The following is an 18,998-nucleotide window of genomic DNA, read 5'->3' as shown; positions in this document are numbered from 1 at the left end:
GGCAGGAGGATCACAAAATCAAGTCCAGCTTGGGCAACTTAACAACTTAGACTCTGTCTCAAATAAAAACTAACATACATATGGCAGCATAATTCCTCCTAGCTAAACCTTGGAAGCAGCCTATATGTCCATCAACAGCCAGATGGATAAAGAAAGCATGGTGTTTATACACATTAGAGCACCACTGTGGCATAATAGGTGTGCTCCAGTCGTTTGCAGGAGAATGGGTACATCTTGAGACCCTAATCATGTACCTAAGCTTAAATATCACACAGTTTCTAAGAGAAACCGAGAATATAAGCAGTCACATAAAAGATGACAGAAAAGGGAAGATCTTTTTCAAATGGGGAAGGGCCTATGGGGTCTGGGCGTGAAAAGAGCTGATATGCGCCGTGCCCGGGCACCAGCCCCCCACAGACACGGCCCGCGGCCGTGAGGTGCCCAGACACGGGCTGAGGGACGTGACAAACAGGAAGAGACCGAGGATGAGGACGCTGAGGTCCGGGGTTTAATTCCATGGCCACTAAGGCGAGCACTCAAACTCCGCACGGGGCTCAGAGGGCCGCCCAGCTTCTACGCACCCCCACCCCCGTGCCCCAGCTCAGGTGGGCAGCACAGGAGCAGCACAACCCGGAGGGTTCACAGGCGCTTTATTACTGAGCGCAGGACGGGTGGTACAGCCTCACCCCAACCTGCCTGTTCCCCGCAGAGCCGTGGCAGCCATGGCAGCCGTAGCAGGGGGCGTCTGGGCTGTGCTCCTATCCATGCGTGGATCGGAACCAGCTCCACGGCCGCGCCTTGAGGGATGGCGGCTTCTCTGAGTCATCCAGCACACGCAGCACATAGGCCCCGGAGTAGAGGAGGAGCTGGCCGGTCACCTGGGCGGCATAGGACAGCAGGCGCAGCAAGCTCCTGCAGCAGATGGAAGCGCGTCAGGCCTGCGCCTGGGAGCGCACGGCCACAACCAGGAGGGGAGCCCCGTGGCCCGGTGACCTGGGCGCCGAGGCTCCGGGAAGGCAGCCCTGCCCCGCGCAGCTGAGTGCCAGGGCCCACTGACTCCGAGAGTGCACCCCTGGTCCGAAGTTCTCATTTTCCACCTGGAGCCCCGGCCAAGGCTGAGAGGGCAGCGGGGTGCACAGGACAGCAGGGCTGTGCCCTGGGGGGGGGGTCCTGCCTGCACCCGGGATTCCACCATGGGCTGGTCCTGCAGGAGGTGAGGAGCTTGGTCCACGCCTGGTTTCATCCCCCAGAGAGGCTGATGCAGGAGGACCAAAAGGCTGAGCCCTGCCTGGGCTATTTAATCAGATTCGCCTCAAAATAAAATTCAAAGGCCGAGAGGAAGCCCAGCGGTGCAGTCCTGCCTGTGTGTGTGAGGCCTGGGCTCAATGTCCAGGCATCCAGGCCCCAGCACCACAACAGTGACCACAGCCCGTGAGGGCCCACTGGTCAGGAGCAGCTGTGGGCTTGGTGGGCCTTGCACGGAGAGCAGGTGCTATCCCAGAGCCTCTGTCCTCTGAGCTGTCCCCATTGGCACAGGGGAACTGGGCCCTGGGACGACCTGTGCCTCGGGCTGGTCCTGGAGACCTGCTAGGCAGCAGGCTCTCCTGGCCACAGGGGTTGTAGCTGCTGCTATCCACCGTGGCTCCACACACGGCCACTGTGGGCTCCCCAGGGTGCGGCTGCAGGGTGGGGACAGTAGCACCCGGCCCCTGGCTGCAGTAGGGTCCCAGGATAGGGTCCTTGAACACAGCTCTAGCGCACATGGGCCACTGTGTCAGAGCCCAGCCAGGGGCGCTGCTGAGGGGGACCCCATCAGGTGACAGTGGGACCTTGGCTCCTACGTCCAGGCTGCTGAGATAATGAGTGGTATCCTTGGTGCTTACTCCATCTTGCTGTGCCACCTGCCACAGACCCACGTGGGGCTGCCTGGCCACGGACTGGAACTTGAGACCTGAGGCCATCAGGACGCTGTCCTCCTGTGGGCTACGTCCCTTGAGCATCTGTGCAGACCAAGCAGGGCCCAGAGCCCATGGGTGCTGGCTTCCTAACATTCCAGTCCAGTGAGGGACGCAGGGGTTCCCACACTGGGGGTGGCATGAGCCCAGGTGGCATCACCGTCACCAGGTGGGTGGTGACCCAGCATGCAGGTCACCATGCTCAGCTTCCAGGGCTCGGAGCTCCGGTCTACCTTGTCACGGCTGGGTGTCGCCCGGGGCAACTTCGTGTGCCCTGACCTGTGACTGTGACCATGACCTGTGACTGTGGCCTGTGGTCTTTGACCATGACCATGGCCTTCGGCCTGCCAGTGTCAGGTGACCTGGCTTCCCTTCCTCCCTGTTACCCAGCGGTGACTCTCTGGTAGTGAATGGTCCTGCCTCTGTTTGGTCTCCCATGGGCCCTGGGCCCTGCTCGGTCTGCACAGATGCTCAAGGGACAACCTGTGGGGCTCATGCTGACCTGAGGGCGCCCCGCCGGGGACAGCAGGGATGGCTGTCTGCCCACCAGGCTTGCATCCCACTGGTGGTTACCTCAGCACAGCCTTGAACCCGGTGCAGCGGATGTCGTAGGACACGGAGTACATCTCGTACAGCGTGGCCTTGACGTTGAGGCAGCCCAGGAAATCCTTGGGGTGCAGCCGGTATAGGTCCAGGGTGACTCTGGCGATGCCCGACCGCTGTGGTTGCCGGGCCGGCGTGTACCTGCTGGCCTGTGGGACAGAGCGAGTGTTAGCAGGGGCTTCGCACCCGAGGCTGTCATGTGATGTGGCTGGGGCGTGTGCCTTTGCTAACGGTGACCTATGCCCCAGTCTTGTCAGACCTCGCTCTCCCTGCGGCCACATCTAGCCAGGAGCTCAGGGTACGCCTGCCTGCGCAGGGCGTAAGCTATGGCACAGTCCACATGGGACCTGGGGCCCAGGGACGCGACACCCCGCTGGAGGGCGAGGACCTGCAGAAGCCTTTCCCTCCCTCGCCTGCACAGCGCTTTCCCATGCATCCTAACCCGTGGAGCCCCAGCGCCCCCCAGCGGCTCCCCCAGCTCTTGGTTCTGCAGAGGCGCCCACGGAGATCACAGCTCGCCCTGCGACCCGGCCAGGGCGCCACCTGGTGGCCGAGTGTGGGCCCGCAGCCAGGCACCTCCTGCCCCGAGAGCGCAGCAGCTGCAACCTCCAGCCCGCGCCTGCTCCGCTGTCCCCAGCCCTGACCCCAACCTTGGTCCCAGGCCCAGCTTCCTGTCATTCAGCCCTGTCACCAACGGGCACCAGTGTCCTTCTGCTGCAGGACAAGCTGCAGGGTGGAGGGGCTTGCAGCCGTTGTGTCCACACCCAGGGGCCCTGAGGGGCAGGGTGATCCCTATCTGCTTCCCTGCACCTGGTGCTGGGAGGCCCAGGCGCTCGCTGCTGGCTGGGCCAGGGACACTGACACCTATGCGTGGCTCCTCGCCGAGGGCCCACGCCAGGGAGGAAGTGACCACAGGTCTTGGGAGGGGGCAGGACACCCTGGGGACTGTGGCTGATCCTGCAAACACCCGCAAGCAGTCTGGGGTCACGGGACGGACAGCAGAGTCCCCCAGTTCTCCCTATTGGACCTGCCGGCTCTCTCTTGCTAGGTGCACTGGATCTCCCATCACAACTGATCCTCTGATTGGACAGATCCTCCAGGTGTTTCAGAAATCGCCCTCAGCTCAGGCCTCCTGAGTCTTGGTTTGTTACGCCTGTCTCTCTGCTTTAAGTCTGCCTGACCATTTTGGTTACCCCTGCTCCTCCTTACTGTGGGTTATCTTGGAACATTTTAAATAAGCATAGCAGAGCCCACGACCAGCTAGACGTCACTGCTCCTGCCACTGGGGTCCTTGCAGGGGCCTAGTACTCACTGTGAAGCTGCTCTTCACCCCTGCAGGGTCAGAGGCAGGTCCTCAGCCCCAGCAGGGCAGTGTGCCCACCCCTCGTGACCTTGTGACCAGATCCACGAACACAGTGGACAAGGACGCTGTGATGTTTTTCCAAGCTGCCTTTGTGTTGGATGGTGCTCGGCAGCAGTGTTCACTGTGTTTTTGATCACGTCTTGTAAGAACACTCACTCATGCCTTGTAAGACCCCTCCAGCGTGTCACAGGGCATCCTCGTTCACGGGCCAGTGGGGTCCGTGGGTGAGAGAAGCCTTCAGCGAACTGCCACTGTCAGGCTTCTTCTCTCTCTGCTTTCAGAAATGTGGGTCATCCATCTCTGTCTGTCTGTCTTTGGTACTGGAAATTGAACTCAGGACCTTACACTAGCCAGGCAGGCTCTATGCCCACTGGGCCATGAGCTCTACCCCTGGTCCTGTCTTCCTTGCTCAGGCAGGACCTGCTGGGCTCAAGTGAGCCTCTTGCTCAGCCTCTCAGTGGCGGACTGCAGATGTACATCGCTCTGCGCGCTGCCCTTCCCTGAGGGAAACCTGGGGGTGGAGGGCGCTGCTCCAGTGCTCTGCATTGCTGGGTGTTTTATGGTGGGGCGGTTTTGGGATGTATGAGCTCTAGCTTCTCCAGGCTGCGTTCCTTCCTGCTTTGCTGAAGCTCTACCTGCACTGCTACATCAGGTTCCAGAATGTTCTCAGAGGTCACAGCCTGGGTCCCTGTGTCTGGGACCCTTGACAGGGTCTGGAGATGCTGGAGCAGGATCAGAACCAGGACCAGGACCCAGACTGGGAGACATGGGCTGATGCCCCTGGTGGATGCTCACAGGCAGGTTCACGTCCGTGTCTGGCCAGGGCCCAGCCAGCACATCCTGTCTAAGAATGAGGACAGTGAGTGGCCACTGGTCAGGTCTGCTGCTGCCTGGCCATCACCTGTGCCTTGAGCTGCCGGTCCTCAGGGACACTGTACTGTCTAGGGATCCCCAGGGAAGCGCTGGGCCATGTGACAGGGAGGGTACAGAGCTGCCCCGTCCAGGACCAGGTCAGCCACTCGGGGGCCCCGGGTGCCCCTTCCTGCGCCGTCGAGGTCATGGCAGCCACTCACCGGTGTCCATTTCTGCCCATCCTCCAGGAGCATGAAGTGTGTGTTGTCACCCAGGGTCTGGAAGAATTCTTCCGTGTCCACCACGGTGCCATCCTCCTCCAGCACCAGTGTGACCAGCCCCGCTGTGATGACCAGTGCGTCCAGGGCCTGGGGAAAGTGTGCAGAGAAGCAGCATGAGGAAGGGCTCCCTGGGCCCCCACAGGCGATTACCAGGCTACAGAACTCGGGCATGGGACTGGCTGGGAAACAGCAGAGGAGTTCACATTCAGGGTCTTTTCTAAACAGAAAGCGAGTTAGATGTTTAAGGGACCCGCTTCCTAAGAGACGTGTCTTTAGGGCAGCACCCACACAGGACAGCCCTGCGATGCGGGGGTTTTTCCCATCAACGGCCGGCTAAGTCCTGCCTCTCGGGGAGTCTGGTTCTTCTGTGTTTGGTGCCTTGACACTGTGGCAGATTAGTAAGAGTTAAACTACCCTGGCCTTCAGGAGCTATGACAGGAAACAGGACACATATTTAAAGGTTTTGAAAGGTTATTACAGTAATAAGTATGCTGGCATTCACACCCTTGAGATCCCCCCTCAGTCTGAACATCCTCATCTCAGCATCCCTGCCACTGTCTGCAGCAGCTCTGGAGTCCTCTTTCCTGAGGGTCTTTAGCTGCGTTATCCATTCAAAGCATTTCCCTGTCACGGTCATGCTGACTTTGGGGAAGAGCTGGAAGGCGCACCAGACCAGGTCCATGAACACAGTGGACAAGGACACTCTGCAATGTTTTTCCGAGCTGCCTTTGTGTTGGATGGCACTTGGCAGCAGCATTCACTGTGTTTTTGTAAGGTGCGAGCCTTGTAAGAACACTCACAGAGGCTTCCAGAGCTGCTTCAAGAAGCAGCAGGTGAGGGGTGAGGGTCTGAAGACGGGGAGTATGCTGAGGCAAGTCCATGGCAATGTATTTTACTGAGGCACGTTTCAAAACTTAAATAGCAGTGTACACTGAAATCACCACCAGCACAACCAAAAGCAGATGTCTTGAGTCCCTGTGTCCTTGTCAAAACGACCGGCAACACCATTGGCTGATGGCTGGCTCCTCATCTCTGTCACCGTGTTTTGGGGTGCACCAGTAGAGCGTGGTTCCCTGCTTTAGACTCCCTCAGCTGCTGAGAAGTGTCCACCTTAGACCGGACCCTGCAAGCTGGGGAGGGATGTGGCGGGCAGGGGCAGAGGAGAGTGGGGGTGGGGCAGGTTTGACCCTCCCAGGTGCAGGCAGCAGTACCTTGGTGAGCAGCTCCTGCAGGCTGCTGGCCATCACCCCGCGGCGGCTGCTGCGGTCGGAGTTGGAGACTCGGAAGGGGCGCGGGGGCTGCATGAGGGGCGTGAGAAGGACCTTCCTGGTCTGGGAGCCCACGAAGGTCAGGGGCCTGGACATGGAGGTAAGAACACAGAATAGAAACTCTTGGACATTATTTTAGAATACGGGTCTTTAAGCAGAGGCGTGAAAGGTTCAGCCATGATGCAGACTTAATATTTGATTCTGGAAGAGCTGGCATGCAGGCGGAATTACTAACAATGGCATATACACGAGGTTCCTGTTTTGTTAAGGAACATCCAGAGAATTGGGTCTGCACACAGGTGTACCCTGAAGACAGGCCAGGGAGGACGGTGTGGCACCTTGGCCACACACCGAGGTTCCTGAATGAACTATGAAAACCCAGGTCTGCCAGGACCACTGCTATGACATCATAGGGAGGAGAGGGAAGGTTAGGCCCCCACCCACTGCGCTTCAGGATGAGTTCCACATTTTCAAGAGAATTAAAGCTGTGATTCTCGGGCTGGGGATTTAGCTCAGCAGCATAAGCACCTGTCTGGAAAGTGCAAGGTTGTGAGTTCAATCCCCAGTACCAACCCCCCCCAAAACCAAAAAATTAAAAAACCCTGTGATTCTGTCACTAAACTAGAATTATTCCTTTAAAATAGCACGCAGGTAGGATCATGTTGGTATATCTAAATGTGGGTAATCTTAGAGATTATAACTGCTCAATATATCAAATCCTTCATGTCTTTTATCAAGACAGGTCCATTAAAAGTCTTAATTTCCATTTTTCCAAGCAAAGAATAAGACATAGACACCCACTGAAGCAGATCTGTGAATTTAAACTTTCTCCACTGAAAGCACTGACTAGCTGGGTGTGGTGGCACATGCTTGTAATTCTAGCATCTACGAGGCTGAGGCAGAAGGGTCACAAGTTCCAGCTCAGCCTGGGCAATTTAGGAGACCCTGTGTAAAACAGAGAGAGACAGAGACAGACAGAGATAGAGACAGACAGAACTGTAGCAAAAAACCAAAAGACAATTTTCTGAGGAAAACGCCAACCTTTGATCACTAAAGTTTGGTTACCTAGCAACCATGAAAAAGTTGTCAAATGGGGAATGAGGGGAGACAGCCCATGAGCTGCTCACAAAGACCTGACTCCAACGATGTGCGTAGCAAGTAGCTGTGTTCCAGCTCCTGCTCAGCGCCCAGAGCTGTGCTCAGAGACCCCGACGTGTGCATGACCAGGATGCTGGCCCTGCTCTCGGACGTTCCTGGTGAGGTGCAAAGGATGAGACAAAGGCTGAGAGCACAGCACTGCTGCCAGACAGGTGCTTATGCTGCTGGGGGGGGGGGGGCTGCAGGGTGTCGTCTTCGGGAAGCCCTGAATGACCGCTGTGTCACCCCAATGCCACGCACACATGTGCACGCGGACTGTCACCTGTCTGCTCTCCCAGCTGGGGTGGAGCTGGCCCGACAGAAGTGTCTTTGTTAGGCGACTGTAATCCTCACCCGGGGCTGGACTAAGTCATGGCCAGAGCGGCCAACACCACCGCTGTCTGGAGCCAGAGCTTTTGCTCTGCTCCCATCACCCACCTCTGCTGTGGCATCTCAGCGGCTCCTGAGCCCACTCCCAAGGCCTCTCCACCAGGTGGACCAAGTGACCCCCTAACCTGGCCCCGGGGAGGCAGTACCAAGGAGGATGTGCCGGGCCAGATCTCATCCTGCCCAGACGTCATGGTGGCCTGGGCGCTTTGACCAGAGACCACGTAAGCTGGGCCACAGAGCCGGGCCAGGTGGCAGTGCACCCCGCACCAGCTTTTGAACCTTGGCCCTGGTCGGTCTGGAGCCATTGTTCCAGGTTCCTGTTACACAATGGGGTGATCAAGAGGTTCTCACGTCACTGTGGGACACGGGCAAGTCACATGAGCCCTGTCCCCACTGACCTGGGGGGAGGACACCAGGCACTAAGCACATGAGGCTGCCCACAAGAACCCTGGCTTTGTCTCCAGCCTGACCCACCGGAAGCTCAGCTGCCAGTGTCTACGGGGCCCTATGCCCCGCAGGCCTGGGAGGTCAGACCTTGTAGCTCCCTGGAGAGGACAACGGAGGCAGGGAGGAGGGTGCAATGCCTGCTCCCTCCTCATGGCCTGGGTTGCCACGTGGGGCCCTGGCTCCCAGAGAGAGAGACAGAGAGCCACCTTCTCACCCAGTAGTAAGTCACTGCTCTGCCTCTGGCTCCAGGCACCTGAGGTCTCCTACTCTCCCAGCACCGGGCTGAGTGAAATGGCTCCAGACAAAAACACAGCCCTGGGAGAACTCAAGTCCAGGCAGGGCATCAGAGCAGGCTCAGGTCGGGGTACAGTGCCATCAGGGAGGAGGGGGTCTCCTGCCTGAGACAGGGCACATGCCTTCTTGGCCTGGGGCTCCAGGACCTGGCACATGAGGAGCCCAGGGCACCCTCTGTCCTCACCTGAGTGATGAGACTCTGCTGACAGCGCCCTCAAGAGGCCACCAATGAGAAAGGATGCTCGACGGCCTCTCTTCGAGGTGCCAGCACAGGTCAGGTCCCTGTGCTAGGGAAGACAAATGAGCACCACGGACGTGAGGGCCAGGCCAGCCGCTCTGGGCTGGCACAGAACCAGCACTTCATGGTGGCCAGTGACGCCAGAGTTGGATGGACCTGATGGGGTCTGCCCACCGGATGGCTGTGAGCATGGTGCAGAATGAATGGGACTGTGCCGTCTGCTCCCTCCAGCCACCAGGAAGCGAGAGAAGCTCATATCCCTGGCTACAGGCATGATGCTCAGGACGAGCAGTTGCTCCTCCAACAACTCACAAATATTTTAATCTGGCAAAGTTAAACAGGAGCACGGAGGGGCTGAGCGTGTAGCTCAGGGAAGCTTGTTTTCAGTGCTTGCTGAGGCCCTGTTCGAGCCCAGCACTGCAGGAGACAGGCGGACTAATTCTACCACCTCGGGGGACGGCTGCACTCCTACTTCTGGGAAAGCAGCTGCGACAGCCCTTGGAGCAGGAAGGGAGACAACTGTCTAAGAGGAAAAATAACAAGGAAAGAGGTCGTGTCGGGGAAGCCTAGGTGCATCACAGGCCAGGGGTCACGGGGCTCCTGAAACTTGTGCCAGGCCAAATCCCTGAAAGCAGGGCACAGACTGCACTCCCAGGAACACAGGGCGTCCCAGAGTGTGTGGCTGTGACAGTTACCGGCTGCAGACTGGCAGGAAGGTAATGGAGCCCCACACCACCCAGATGTTCTCTCTGCAGGCTGCCGGACACCCTAGGTGCATTCTGGGGTGCTGCGGGGTGGGTGGGTGGGGCAGGCCCAGAAGCGAGGTCTCTGCAAGAGAAATATAGGGGTCCTCAGCGTCCTCAAGGACAGCCACTAGGACCCTTAGGCTCCGATACCAGGAGGACAATGAATGCTAAGGAGGGCATCGTGCACTTTAGGGAGGACGGGTGTGGGGAGCACTGTCAGCTCCTGCAGTGGGGACCCATCTGGTGCCTGTCCTGTTCAGGGCTGGGGATTTGCTTTTAGAGAACTCCACACCTCATTGTGCCTTGAATTCACTTATGTAGTCCAGGGTGGCCTTGAACCCACAGTGATCTTCTTGCCTCAGCCTCCCAAGTGCTGGTATTATAGACATGCACCAGCATACCTGGCTCCCTAGTTCTTTTTAAAAACTTTGTTTTTAATTTTTGAGACAGTGCCTGATTAAGTTACTAAGCTTTCCAAGCTGGGTTCAAATTTACGATTTTCCTGCTTCAGCCGCCCAGAGTGTGCTGCCATGCCTAACTACGAGTATCTAAATTTTTTTTTTTTTTTTTTTTTTTGTCTTTTTCCTTTTTATCGGTACCGGGGATCGAACCCACGATTGCCTGCTTGCAAGGCAGGCACTTATGCCGCTGAGCTAAATCCCCAGCCCCGATATCTAAATTTTTAAAAACATATATACTAGTATTCCACTGGTAAAGTGTAGATGTTTACCAGCAAACGGCAGCTGTAGCATGCCACACCAGGCGGTTTAAAGTAAGCACACCCGGGAGGCAGGAGTTTGGCCAGACTGTCATTAGCAGACAGCAGTGCCTGACCTGCAGCTCTCCAGCTGGGACAGGGTTTAGCGGGTGAGGAAGAGGGTGAGGCCTTCCTCTTCACTGTGCCAGGCTGTTTTCTTCCTGGTAGAGTCCTAAGAACTGCAGCAGCTCAGCCAGAAGCAGGCAGATCCTCCAAGATCTGTGGCCACAGCCATCCCAACAGAGGTGACTTCTGGGCCAGGCCGGAACTGTGTCTCAGGAGAGCTTTCGCCTGTGCTGTGATTCGCCAGCGGTTCCTCAGCCGGCACTCCGAGGTCACACTTGACCTAGAGATGTGCCCAGCACACTGGCTTGAGTGGACTGGGGTAACAGCCAGGCAGGGCCGGGTTCTGAAGGAGCCAGAGCTGGCCTGAGGTCTCCTGCTGGGGAGTACAGCCCACCTTCTCCTCGGACCTGGACCTCGTGGAGGCCTGGAGAAGGGGAGTGGGTGTGGCCAGTGAGACAGCTTCAGATGGTGGGGCTGGGGTGGGCAGCGCTGGGAGAGAGGAAGAAAAGTCCAGAGAGCCTAGAATTGGCCCGGGGCGCCAGGCTAAGAGTTTGGGAGAGCTGCAGAAGCAGCAGCAGGAGCAGAGGATGCTCGGCTGAAAGCGGCGGCCTGGTCACAGGTGGAATGAAGAAATCTGGTGAGAGGCCAGCTGCGCCTTGCACCAGAGGTGACCCTTGGCTCCATTTCTGTGTAGACATCTGGAGTCCCTGCTGTGACGTCTCTGTCGCCTACACCACAGAGACAGCCTGCTGCGTGATTAGAAGCAAACTTTGTACAAAACAAAGCAAGGTTGGCGAGCACACTGGAGCGTGATTCTCACCTTTCCCACTGCCAGGACTGTGATGCAAGTGCGTGTGTGCGCGTGTGTCCATGCGCGTGTAAGGACCGGGCGAGGGCCACCTTTCTGGCCGTTGGGGGTCGGACCCAGGCGTCTACACAGCCCCTTTCCAATCCGGTCTGAGCTCGGGAACCCGCGTGCTGAGGCCTCCGCGCGGTGTCGGGCTAGCAGATGCCTGGCTAGAGCGGGACCCCTGCTGGCTCTGTCCCATAACCCGCACACCAGGGGCGTCGCCTGGACGCTAGTCCGCCTCGCCCTGCGCACCCGCCACCGTTAAGCGCTCCGTGGACCCAAGCCCCGCGGCGGGTGGCACTCGCCTGAGCAAGGCTCCCGCGTAGTCCCGCGCTCTCTCCATGGTTCGCGTTCTCTGCCCAGTGCAGTCTGGCCCGCCCGCACTGCCCTTTAAGGCAGTGAGGCCCCGCCCCGCCCACTGACCACGCCCACTGACCACTCCCACCCGCCCCGGGCCCCGCCCAGTCACCACGGCCTCCGCCCCCGCAGTACACAGCGCTCATCCAGTTCCCCGCACCCTGCGCGCTGCTGTCTCCGATACCTTCCATCTTCGTGACCCGGACCTCCCGGGCCGGCCGCGGCGTCCCCGCTTGGGCAGGCAAGGCCATCGGTTTGCGCCCCGGCCTCGGAGTGTGTTTGGAGATCGGCGTCGGGGGCGGGGAAACGAGACAGGCGGCCAGGCCAGGACTCGCGTGCACCCGCACAGATGCCGATCGCCCCTGAGGGCATGGGAGAGCCAACCCTGGAGGAGCTCTGGCCAAGAGGTGCACAGCGGCCACGGCCCGCAGCCCCTGACCTCAGGCTGCGAAGGTGGCCCAGCCAAGGAGGGGATGGGGTGCTGGCCGGGTGAGAGCCAGGTGCAGCCCCTCCAAGGGACACTGGAGGCAGGGCAGACGGCAGATGAGTGGGCTGGTCACTTCAGCTCACCCACAAAAGCCCTCCTACTGTCAGAAAGAAAAAGACACAGAAGGAGCAGAACAATAGCGCTCTTATGCCCAGTCCCAGGAATGGCTACTGTTGACACCGCCCTGACAGGGCCGCGTCAGGCCAGGTCAGCCCCAGGGAAACTCGCAGCATTGTGGGAACTGATCCGAAGCCCAAGCCACCACCCTGGCTTGGGGTGAGGCTCTTTGACCTTGCGAGAGCAGCGAAGGTCAGGGCCACACCTGTCACTGGGCAGCGGGTGGTGCTGCTCACCTGTTGATTGCTGGGGCCTGGTGAGCTACCCCACTGGTCTGTAGGGGCTGCGTTCTTGCTAACGGGACTGCAAGCTGCAGGGAACGATGAAGAGCCCCCGCCAGTGGTCCAAGAAGCAATGGGAGCCAGACAGGAGGGGCCCTACTTAGGGGAAGCGGAGTTCTAGAGGGCTGCATACTGCCTGGGAGGGTCCTGAGTGGGTGACCCGAGTGAGGGAAGAGAGAGAGAGGAGGGGCGGGGAAACACCGAGAGGATATGGGTGATGGGGAGTGATGGGGAGACCAAGGCTGGCCCCTGGGGTGTCCCAGGCCTGGTCCCATCCCAACGTGGGGAAGCATCTGAGGAGGACCCTGGGTGACTGGGCAGATGGCAGTATCCTCTGCTACTGAGATGGGTCGAGATGGACGCTGATGTGATGGAGCCTGGGGTGGCCACGGGGGCAGGTCGGCGGGTGTCAGGCTCTGTGGCCTCAGCCCTGGGGCTGCAGAGTACATGCAGAGGGAAGGAGGGGGGCACCCCTGGCCAGGAGCGGTAGAGGGAAGTGCGCTGCCCTCCAGGAGCTTATCCCTGGCTCCTTTTCTGCTTGCACCTTTCTTTTGTCTTCTGTGGTCGGTGACTGCTTTGTTAGATTCAGACCCAGCACACTCTGTCTCTAAGAGGGACCCAGTGACCCCTCCCCCCAGCCCAGAGTGACCAAGGTAGGCGGAAGTGGTCTCCCAAACGTGGGGCTGTGTGATGGAGACTACCAGTGCTTAATGCTCAAGAGACCCTCTGGTGCCTGTCCAACTCAATGGCTATTTATTTCATGTAGTTTTTGGTAACCCACTGGATAAAACAATGACTTCTGGGTCTGAACTACTGTCTTTGCTACCTTCTGGCACTCTGGGTAAGTTTCCTTTCTGTTCCTTTTAAAATGAAATTTCTGTTGCTTATTTCTGATAATCCCTGATGATATGTTTTTGTTGCTGATTCTTGTTGGGCTGCAGCGAGGGGAAAGTAGGGTGGCACTTGTGAAACACGTTGGTGACCGTAGCATTGTTCTCATATTGATGAGGGATTGGAGCCCTGGCAAGGATGAATGAGATACCAGTGGCACAGAGCCAGGGCCTTCAGCAGCAGCGGCAGCAGCACTGGGCACTGCATGTTATGCAGTCCACCCTGATCCTCACCGGCCCAGGGGAGCTCACTGTGTGGAAAGAGTACCATGGAGTTAGTCACACTAAGATGGAGAGGAGTGCCAGCTCACTGCACAAAGCTGTTTCCCCAGACCCACCTTCTGCCCTCTGCCAGCCCTGTGCCGCCGGCTCCTCGCTCCTGGCTATCACCTTCCTCTTACTGTCACTTATATGAGGCACTGGTGGACTTTTTTTAAAAATTAACAGCAACTGAGTTGCAGTGTAATGTTGTGTTGGTCAGCTTCCCATTGCTGAGACAGATTATCTGACACCTACAATTTAAAGCAGGAGAGGTTTGATTTGGTTCAGGAACTTCAGTCCCTGGATGACTGCTCCAAAGGCAGAACATCATGGCAGAAGGGCATAGAGGAGCAAAGCTGCTTAGTCTGTGATGGCTGGGACCAGAAACAGCACCAGAGGTGAAGGGCCAGGGACCACACACAGAGCTCAGAGCTGGCCTCTGTGACCCCTGGACACTCCCAGGAGGGAACTGTATCACTTTGCTGGGTGGCTCCCAACCAATCATACTGACCACCTTAACCGTCGTACACATGTCTGTGGTAGGGGTGGAGTGGTCAAGGCGAAGCACAGTGAAGCACCCAGCAGCTGCTCCTGTCTCTCTTGGTACCGCCCTCCTTTGCACTGGACACTACAGGAGCTTTCACACCAGGTCTGCTTTGCTAATTCTTTTACTTCAGGAGAATCAAGTTTACTGGATGTCCCCTTCTGCTGGGCTTTGAATCCCCCCACAGTCACATGCATGCTGGCTTGCTCATTTTTGTTGCCAAGTTAAGCCCCATCGAATACCTGGGTCTACTCTATAGCTGCTGGCTGGACAGGAAGAATGGGTCAAGGCCACATGAGCACTTCTGTCTGGTTTTCAGCACACATGTGCTGCTTCCTCTTGGTAGAGAGGGACCTGAGGATACAGGTGCATGTTCTGGAACAACATGGCCCTGGCATGGCTGAGGGCAGAGGCAGCCATGTCCTGGACAGCACAATGGGAAGTTTCCTGGGGACTGAGGACAAAGTGTGGTCCAACCAGACCTGCTGTGTCCGGAGCAGCTTTGAAGTTTTCAGCATGAGGACAGTGACAGAATTGAGGAAGGACAAGGGTCAGAATCCAGAAAACAGAGGCCAGATGGAGCCCTCTCTCCTGATGGGAGAAGGAGGCGGGAAGGAGAGGCAGGAGGAGGAGAAGGAGAGGGGAAGAGGGCCCAGGCAGCCAGATTGTTTACTCAAATGCTCAGGAGGCTGACTGTCACATAAACTCCCAGCCTAACGCTTGCCCTCCCGGCTGGCCTCAGGGGCTCTGTGCCCTTGAGACTAGAGCAGCTTATCTGTGTGGCTCTCCTCAGCATTCTGTCTTCCCAAGGCCTTGCTCCAGCCTGCACCTGTGATAGGTCTCCTGCTTCAGTCACTCCCCACATCTCCCCATTTTCTGTTTTTGTAGTTATAAGTGATAGGTGGTCAGTTGGAGCTGGAGGAGCTGTGTTTGGAGGATTCTGTAAAAAGATCTTTCTGTTTTGAACTCTTCATTCTAGATGAACTTACTCAATTTAGGTCAAAGATTCTCAGTCCAAATTTAGTTTCCTGCATATAGCAATTTAATCCTATACAGTGCATTATCCCAGAGCAGTGATCAGTTACTAGTGTAGTTGGCAATTATTCTATAGCTCTTGTGGTTATACTTTTCTACGGAATGTTCAAGACCAAATAAAGGTAAGACCTATATTAATCAATTTTGCTATTATCAAGGCCAGTTAAGTCTCAGGGTTTACCTTGGAACCATGCATGGCATCTCTAGTTCTTCAGTCAGTGTCAGCTGTCTGGATGAGTCATGGTCATTGCTTGACCACATTGCTTTCTGTGAAGGCTTAGGAGACTTTTTTCCTCCCAGTGTCTTTCCTTAGCCACACTATACATGGCAGCTCAACATCTTCTGTGGTCCTACAGTCTCCTTGGTCAGGAGTTTATAGTACTCATCAGAGTTGCAGGATGTGGCTGAAAAGGTTCCCTCATGTCCTGGGTCCTCACTGACCTCTGAGGGCTGGTGCCAAAATACTGGCTGTCTTCTTAGCCCATCATGGTGACATTTTAATGACATACTTACATTTCCATTTTGATGTAGGATGGCTCTTTCGCATGGTCTCCAGCTCAGTTTTTTCCACCTACTCAGACCTTCTTTTCCCAGGTTTTGGTTACCATGTCTGGGCACTCTGGCTCAGTTTCTTTAATCGACCCCAGGTTGGGTCTAGCCCTCTCAACTGTGGCACAGTGTCCAAGATATCATTGCCACAGGACTGAGCATCAGCTTCCTGAGAGGTGGAACCAGCTCCTTCTTTGGGCGTCGGTCCATGATACAGCTGGACAGTACACTCAGGCACCCAGATAGGCCATTCAGAATTTTCTGGAAAAAGACAAGCAGCACCCCTACCCCAAGTGAGTAGGGAGTGGGGCCCTTTCCATTGTCCAGCATGAAGATCTTTCCAAAGGACCCTTCTCAGCCTCTTCTCCTTTAGCTGGTTGAATTGTCTTTTGACTGCTGTAGTCTCATCCTAGTAGGATTTAAAAAGTTAATATAGTACATACTGCCAAGGGAAGTCTGTTAGGAAGTGTGAATTTTGTAGGGAAGGATTCCCCTTTTGTCTTTATATTTGAATTTTGTGCATATGGTGAACATACTCAACAGTTCCTTGACTTTGAGGGTTATAAGGAGTTCCCATGGTAAGGGAAATGTGGAAAGTTTTACAAAATGTTTGGAAGGCAGCTCTTGTATAAGCTGGGCCATCGTCAGCCTTCAGTGGCTGAGGGCAGCCCAGGGTGTTAAAGGCTTCCAGGCTCTGAGCAATGACATGGCTAGCTGCTTCACCGAGGGAATGGCCACTGAAACGTGGACCCAGCAGGCCCATCTCTGTTTGCCAGAGATGACTGGGGTGTGATCCTCAGGGCTTAACCCCATAGGAGCCAGGGAGAAGTGTTATGCTTGAGGAGCATTGTTTAAGAATTTGTCCAGCCGATCCCTGGGCAAATGGAACTGTTTGCGCAGGGCACAATCATTTGATGGAAGGTGGTTGAGAGGAGAAGCCTGCTAAATGGTATCTGAGGGAGCGACAGTGGCCAGCAATCTGTCTACAGTAGCACTGCCCTTTGTGCGAGGCCCTCTCCCAGGAAGTGGGAATGGAACAGGAATCACCGATAAACTAGGATGTGGCCCCACTGAATGGTAAATTGGAGCGAGGGAAACAAATGGAAAAGATCTTCTTGACCAGGGCATACAGTGGCAGCTTCAGTGCAGAATCACACCACAGACATGAGTGCTGTCTGAAAATAGGTTAATTGGAGTGGATGAATGATTCATAAGGCCCATTTAATGGCCTGCGATTCAGTCTTCTGTGCAGAAGAAAACCCCAAATCTGTGTCCCTGGCACCCAGGACTCCTGCTCCTTGTTCCCTCCTGTGGCTGTAGCCCCTGGCCCCTGCCCAGGGCTGAGGGTGAGACTCCATGGCTAGCAGTGGCAGCTGACTGGTCTGAAGGGAGGACTGTTGTCCCTCAGCCTCACCATCTGGCACCGACACTTCCACTCAGCGGTAGTGAAGTGGGTCATGCCTGCCCTGCTGCTGGGAATGGGCTCCCATCTCCAGGTCAGCTTTTCCGGTACCCCCTCCCCCCATGGAGGATACTGCAGTCATTACCTTTGTAGCCATGGCTGCCACTTTTTTACCTGGCTTTCCCCTCCTCCAATTTGACCCCCCGCAAATTGGGTCAAAAAGGATGCATTAAGGGCCAGGACAAAAGTGCTTTTATCTTGCTGGCAAGTAGCTGGTTTAAGTCAGGTCGAAGTCAGGTGCATCCTGCAAGCCAGCTGTGAAGCCCTATGTGTACTGCCAAGTTTACCTGTTTATGGTTTCCTGGAGGACACTACAGGACAAGCCCCCTGGGGTGATGTTGTGGACAGCCACAGCCACGTGGAGTTGGGGAGTCTGCAGAGTGGACGGTCTGATGGTGTCAGAGGGAGTCCTCCTTCAGAGAAGGCGGCCTGGCAGGTATCTCACAAGTGGCAGGGCAGACACAGCAGTGCCGAGGTCACCAGCTGGGAGACGGCAAAGCCCGGAAGTGAATCTGCACGAGGTGGGGGGTGCCTGCTGGGGCCTGTGAACCTATCTTTCTCCCAGCGGTTCACTAAAGGAGGTGAGAGCAGAAGGGGACACAGGGCAGCAGGGCTGTAGTGAGCCCCAGGCTGACATGCCCCATGGCATGTGAGGATTTTGCAGGAAGCAGGACATGAGAGTCTCTGGGTGCCAGTGTCCAGCTTCAGGCCACTGCAGAGGAACACAGTGGGAGAGCAGAGAGCGCAGGCCACGCTGGAGGGACAGCCCGACAAGCTGCGCTGGTGCCCTGGCACTGAGAGGCCAGGTGACAGCTCTACGTGGGGAGGTGAGAGGCTGGGTGTCAAGAACCCAGCCAGGAGCCCTGACCTGGAAGCTGTTTCTCCAGATGGATTGCAACAGTTGTCATTTAATTCTAAGATGACTGTAAGACTGTCATCACTTCCTGCACAGCTTGCAGTAAGGACTTGACACTGGGTGGAGTGCAGCTCTGTGGGGCCTGGGTCTGCCGCCAGCACCACAGAACCAAAACCAGATGGAAGCCATACTGAGCCTTGATGCCCTGGGATACTTGAGAGCCCCCTCCCCGCGCATTAAACCCACACAGTTTACAACCTTTTGGGGTTGCAGATCTCTGACTGATCTAATGACCTCTGGTCCATAGGACTCACCCTGCCATGATATTCTGCCCACAAGAGGTCCCGTTGGCCCTTGGCAGTCCTCAGGTGCCCTCTGTGCTGCTCACAGCCAGATGCCGCCCTTCCCTGGGCAGTGCTGCGGCCTTGTCCTCAACCCAGGACCTTGTCCTCCATCCAAGTAGAGGAGCAAAGGTGATGTTTTATATGTGAACTTCAACTTGAATTTTTTCTTTTCAAACAAGCCTGTGTTTGGGGGCCAACTGCAGGCCTCCCCCAAGTGCACAGAAGGGCAAAGCAGGCTCCACTTCTGGACGAGTACAGCCAGAGCAGGGGTGTGGACTGCACTGGCTGCCACACCAGGATCCTGGGCTTCCAACAGGTTTGAGTAACATTGTAGCTGCACAGAAGGTGTGTGGATTAACACTGTAACTGCATAGGCATTGCATGGGGTAACACTGTGGCTGCACAGGCGGGGTGCACGGACATCACATGGCTAGGAGAGCACAGCAGCTCCACTCACTGTGGCCTGCAACAGGCAAAGTGTGGCTCAGACCAAGGACCTGGGCTGGGGTACCTTGGGGGCAGGGGATGAGGGGTGGTAGTAGTTATACAACTGTATGCTGTATGTTGT

The 18,998-nt window shown here is 56.6% G+C and overlaps 1 protein-coding gene across 4 annotated transcripts; it reads right to left on the bottom strand.

Moving 5' to 3' along the window:
• Nucleotides 1–633: 633 nt before the first annotated feature.
• Cidea (cell death inducing DFFA like effector a) lies at nt 634–12,040 on the bottom strand. Of its 4 annotated transcripts, XM_063232003.1 has the most exons (6): nt 11,218–11,628; nt 10,305–11,125; nt 6,266–6,410; nt 4,995–5,141; nt 2,529–2,707; nt 634–912 (listed from the first exon to the last, which is right to left on the bottom strand). In XM_063232003.1, exons 2-6 carry the CDS (start codon nt 10,385–10,387, stop codon nt 759–761), a joined length of 708 nt encoding a protein of 235 aa, XP_063088073.1. In that variant the 5' UTR covers nt 10,388–11,125; nt 11,218–11,628; the 3' UTR covers nt 634–758. The 4 variants fall into 4 exon arrangements, with proteins under 4 accessions (XP_063088073.1, XP_013002123.1, XP_003464474.1 ...); XM_013146669.3 differs by lacking the exons at nt 10,305–11,125; nt 11,218–11,628 and adding an exon at nt 11,789–12,040; XM_003464426.5 differs by lacking the exon at nt 10,305–11,125 and having other exon boundaries at nt 11,553–11,647.
• Nucleotides 12,041–18,998: the final 6,958 nt, after the last annotated feature.

Source organism: Cavia porcellus, unplaced genomic scaffold (assembly GCF_034190915.1).
Source record: "Cavia porcellus strain 051 isolate PalLab524CR breed Dunkin Hartley unplaced genomic scaffold, mCavPor4.1 scaffold_20, whole genome shotgun sequence".
In the NCBI taxonomy this organism is placed as follows: domain Eukaryota; kingdom Metazoa; phylum Chordata; class Mammalia; order Rodentia; family Caviidae; genus Cavia; species Cavia porcellus.
The sequence above is the reverse complement of the archived record's forward strand: the minus strand, read 5'-3'. Positions and strand labels throughout refer to the sequence as shown.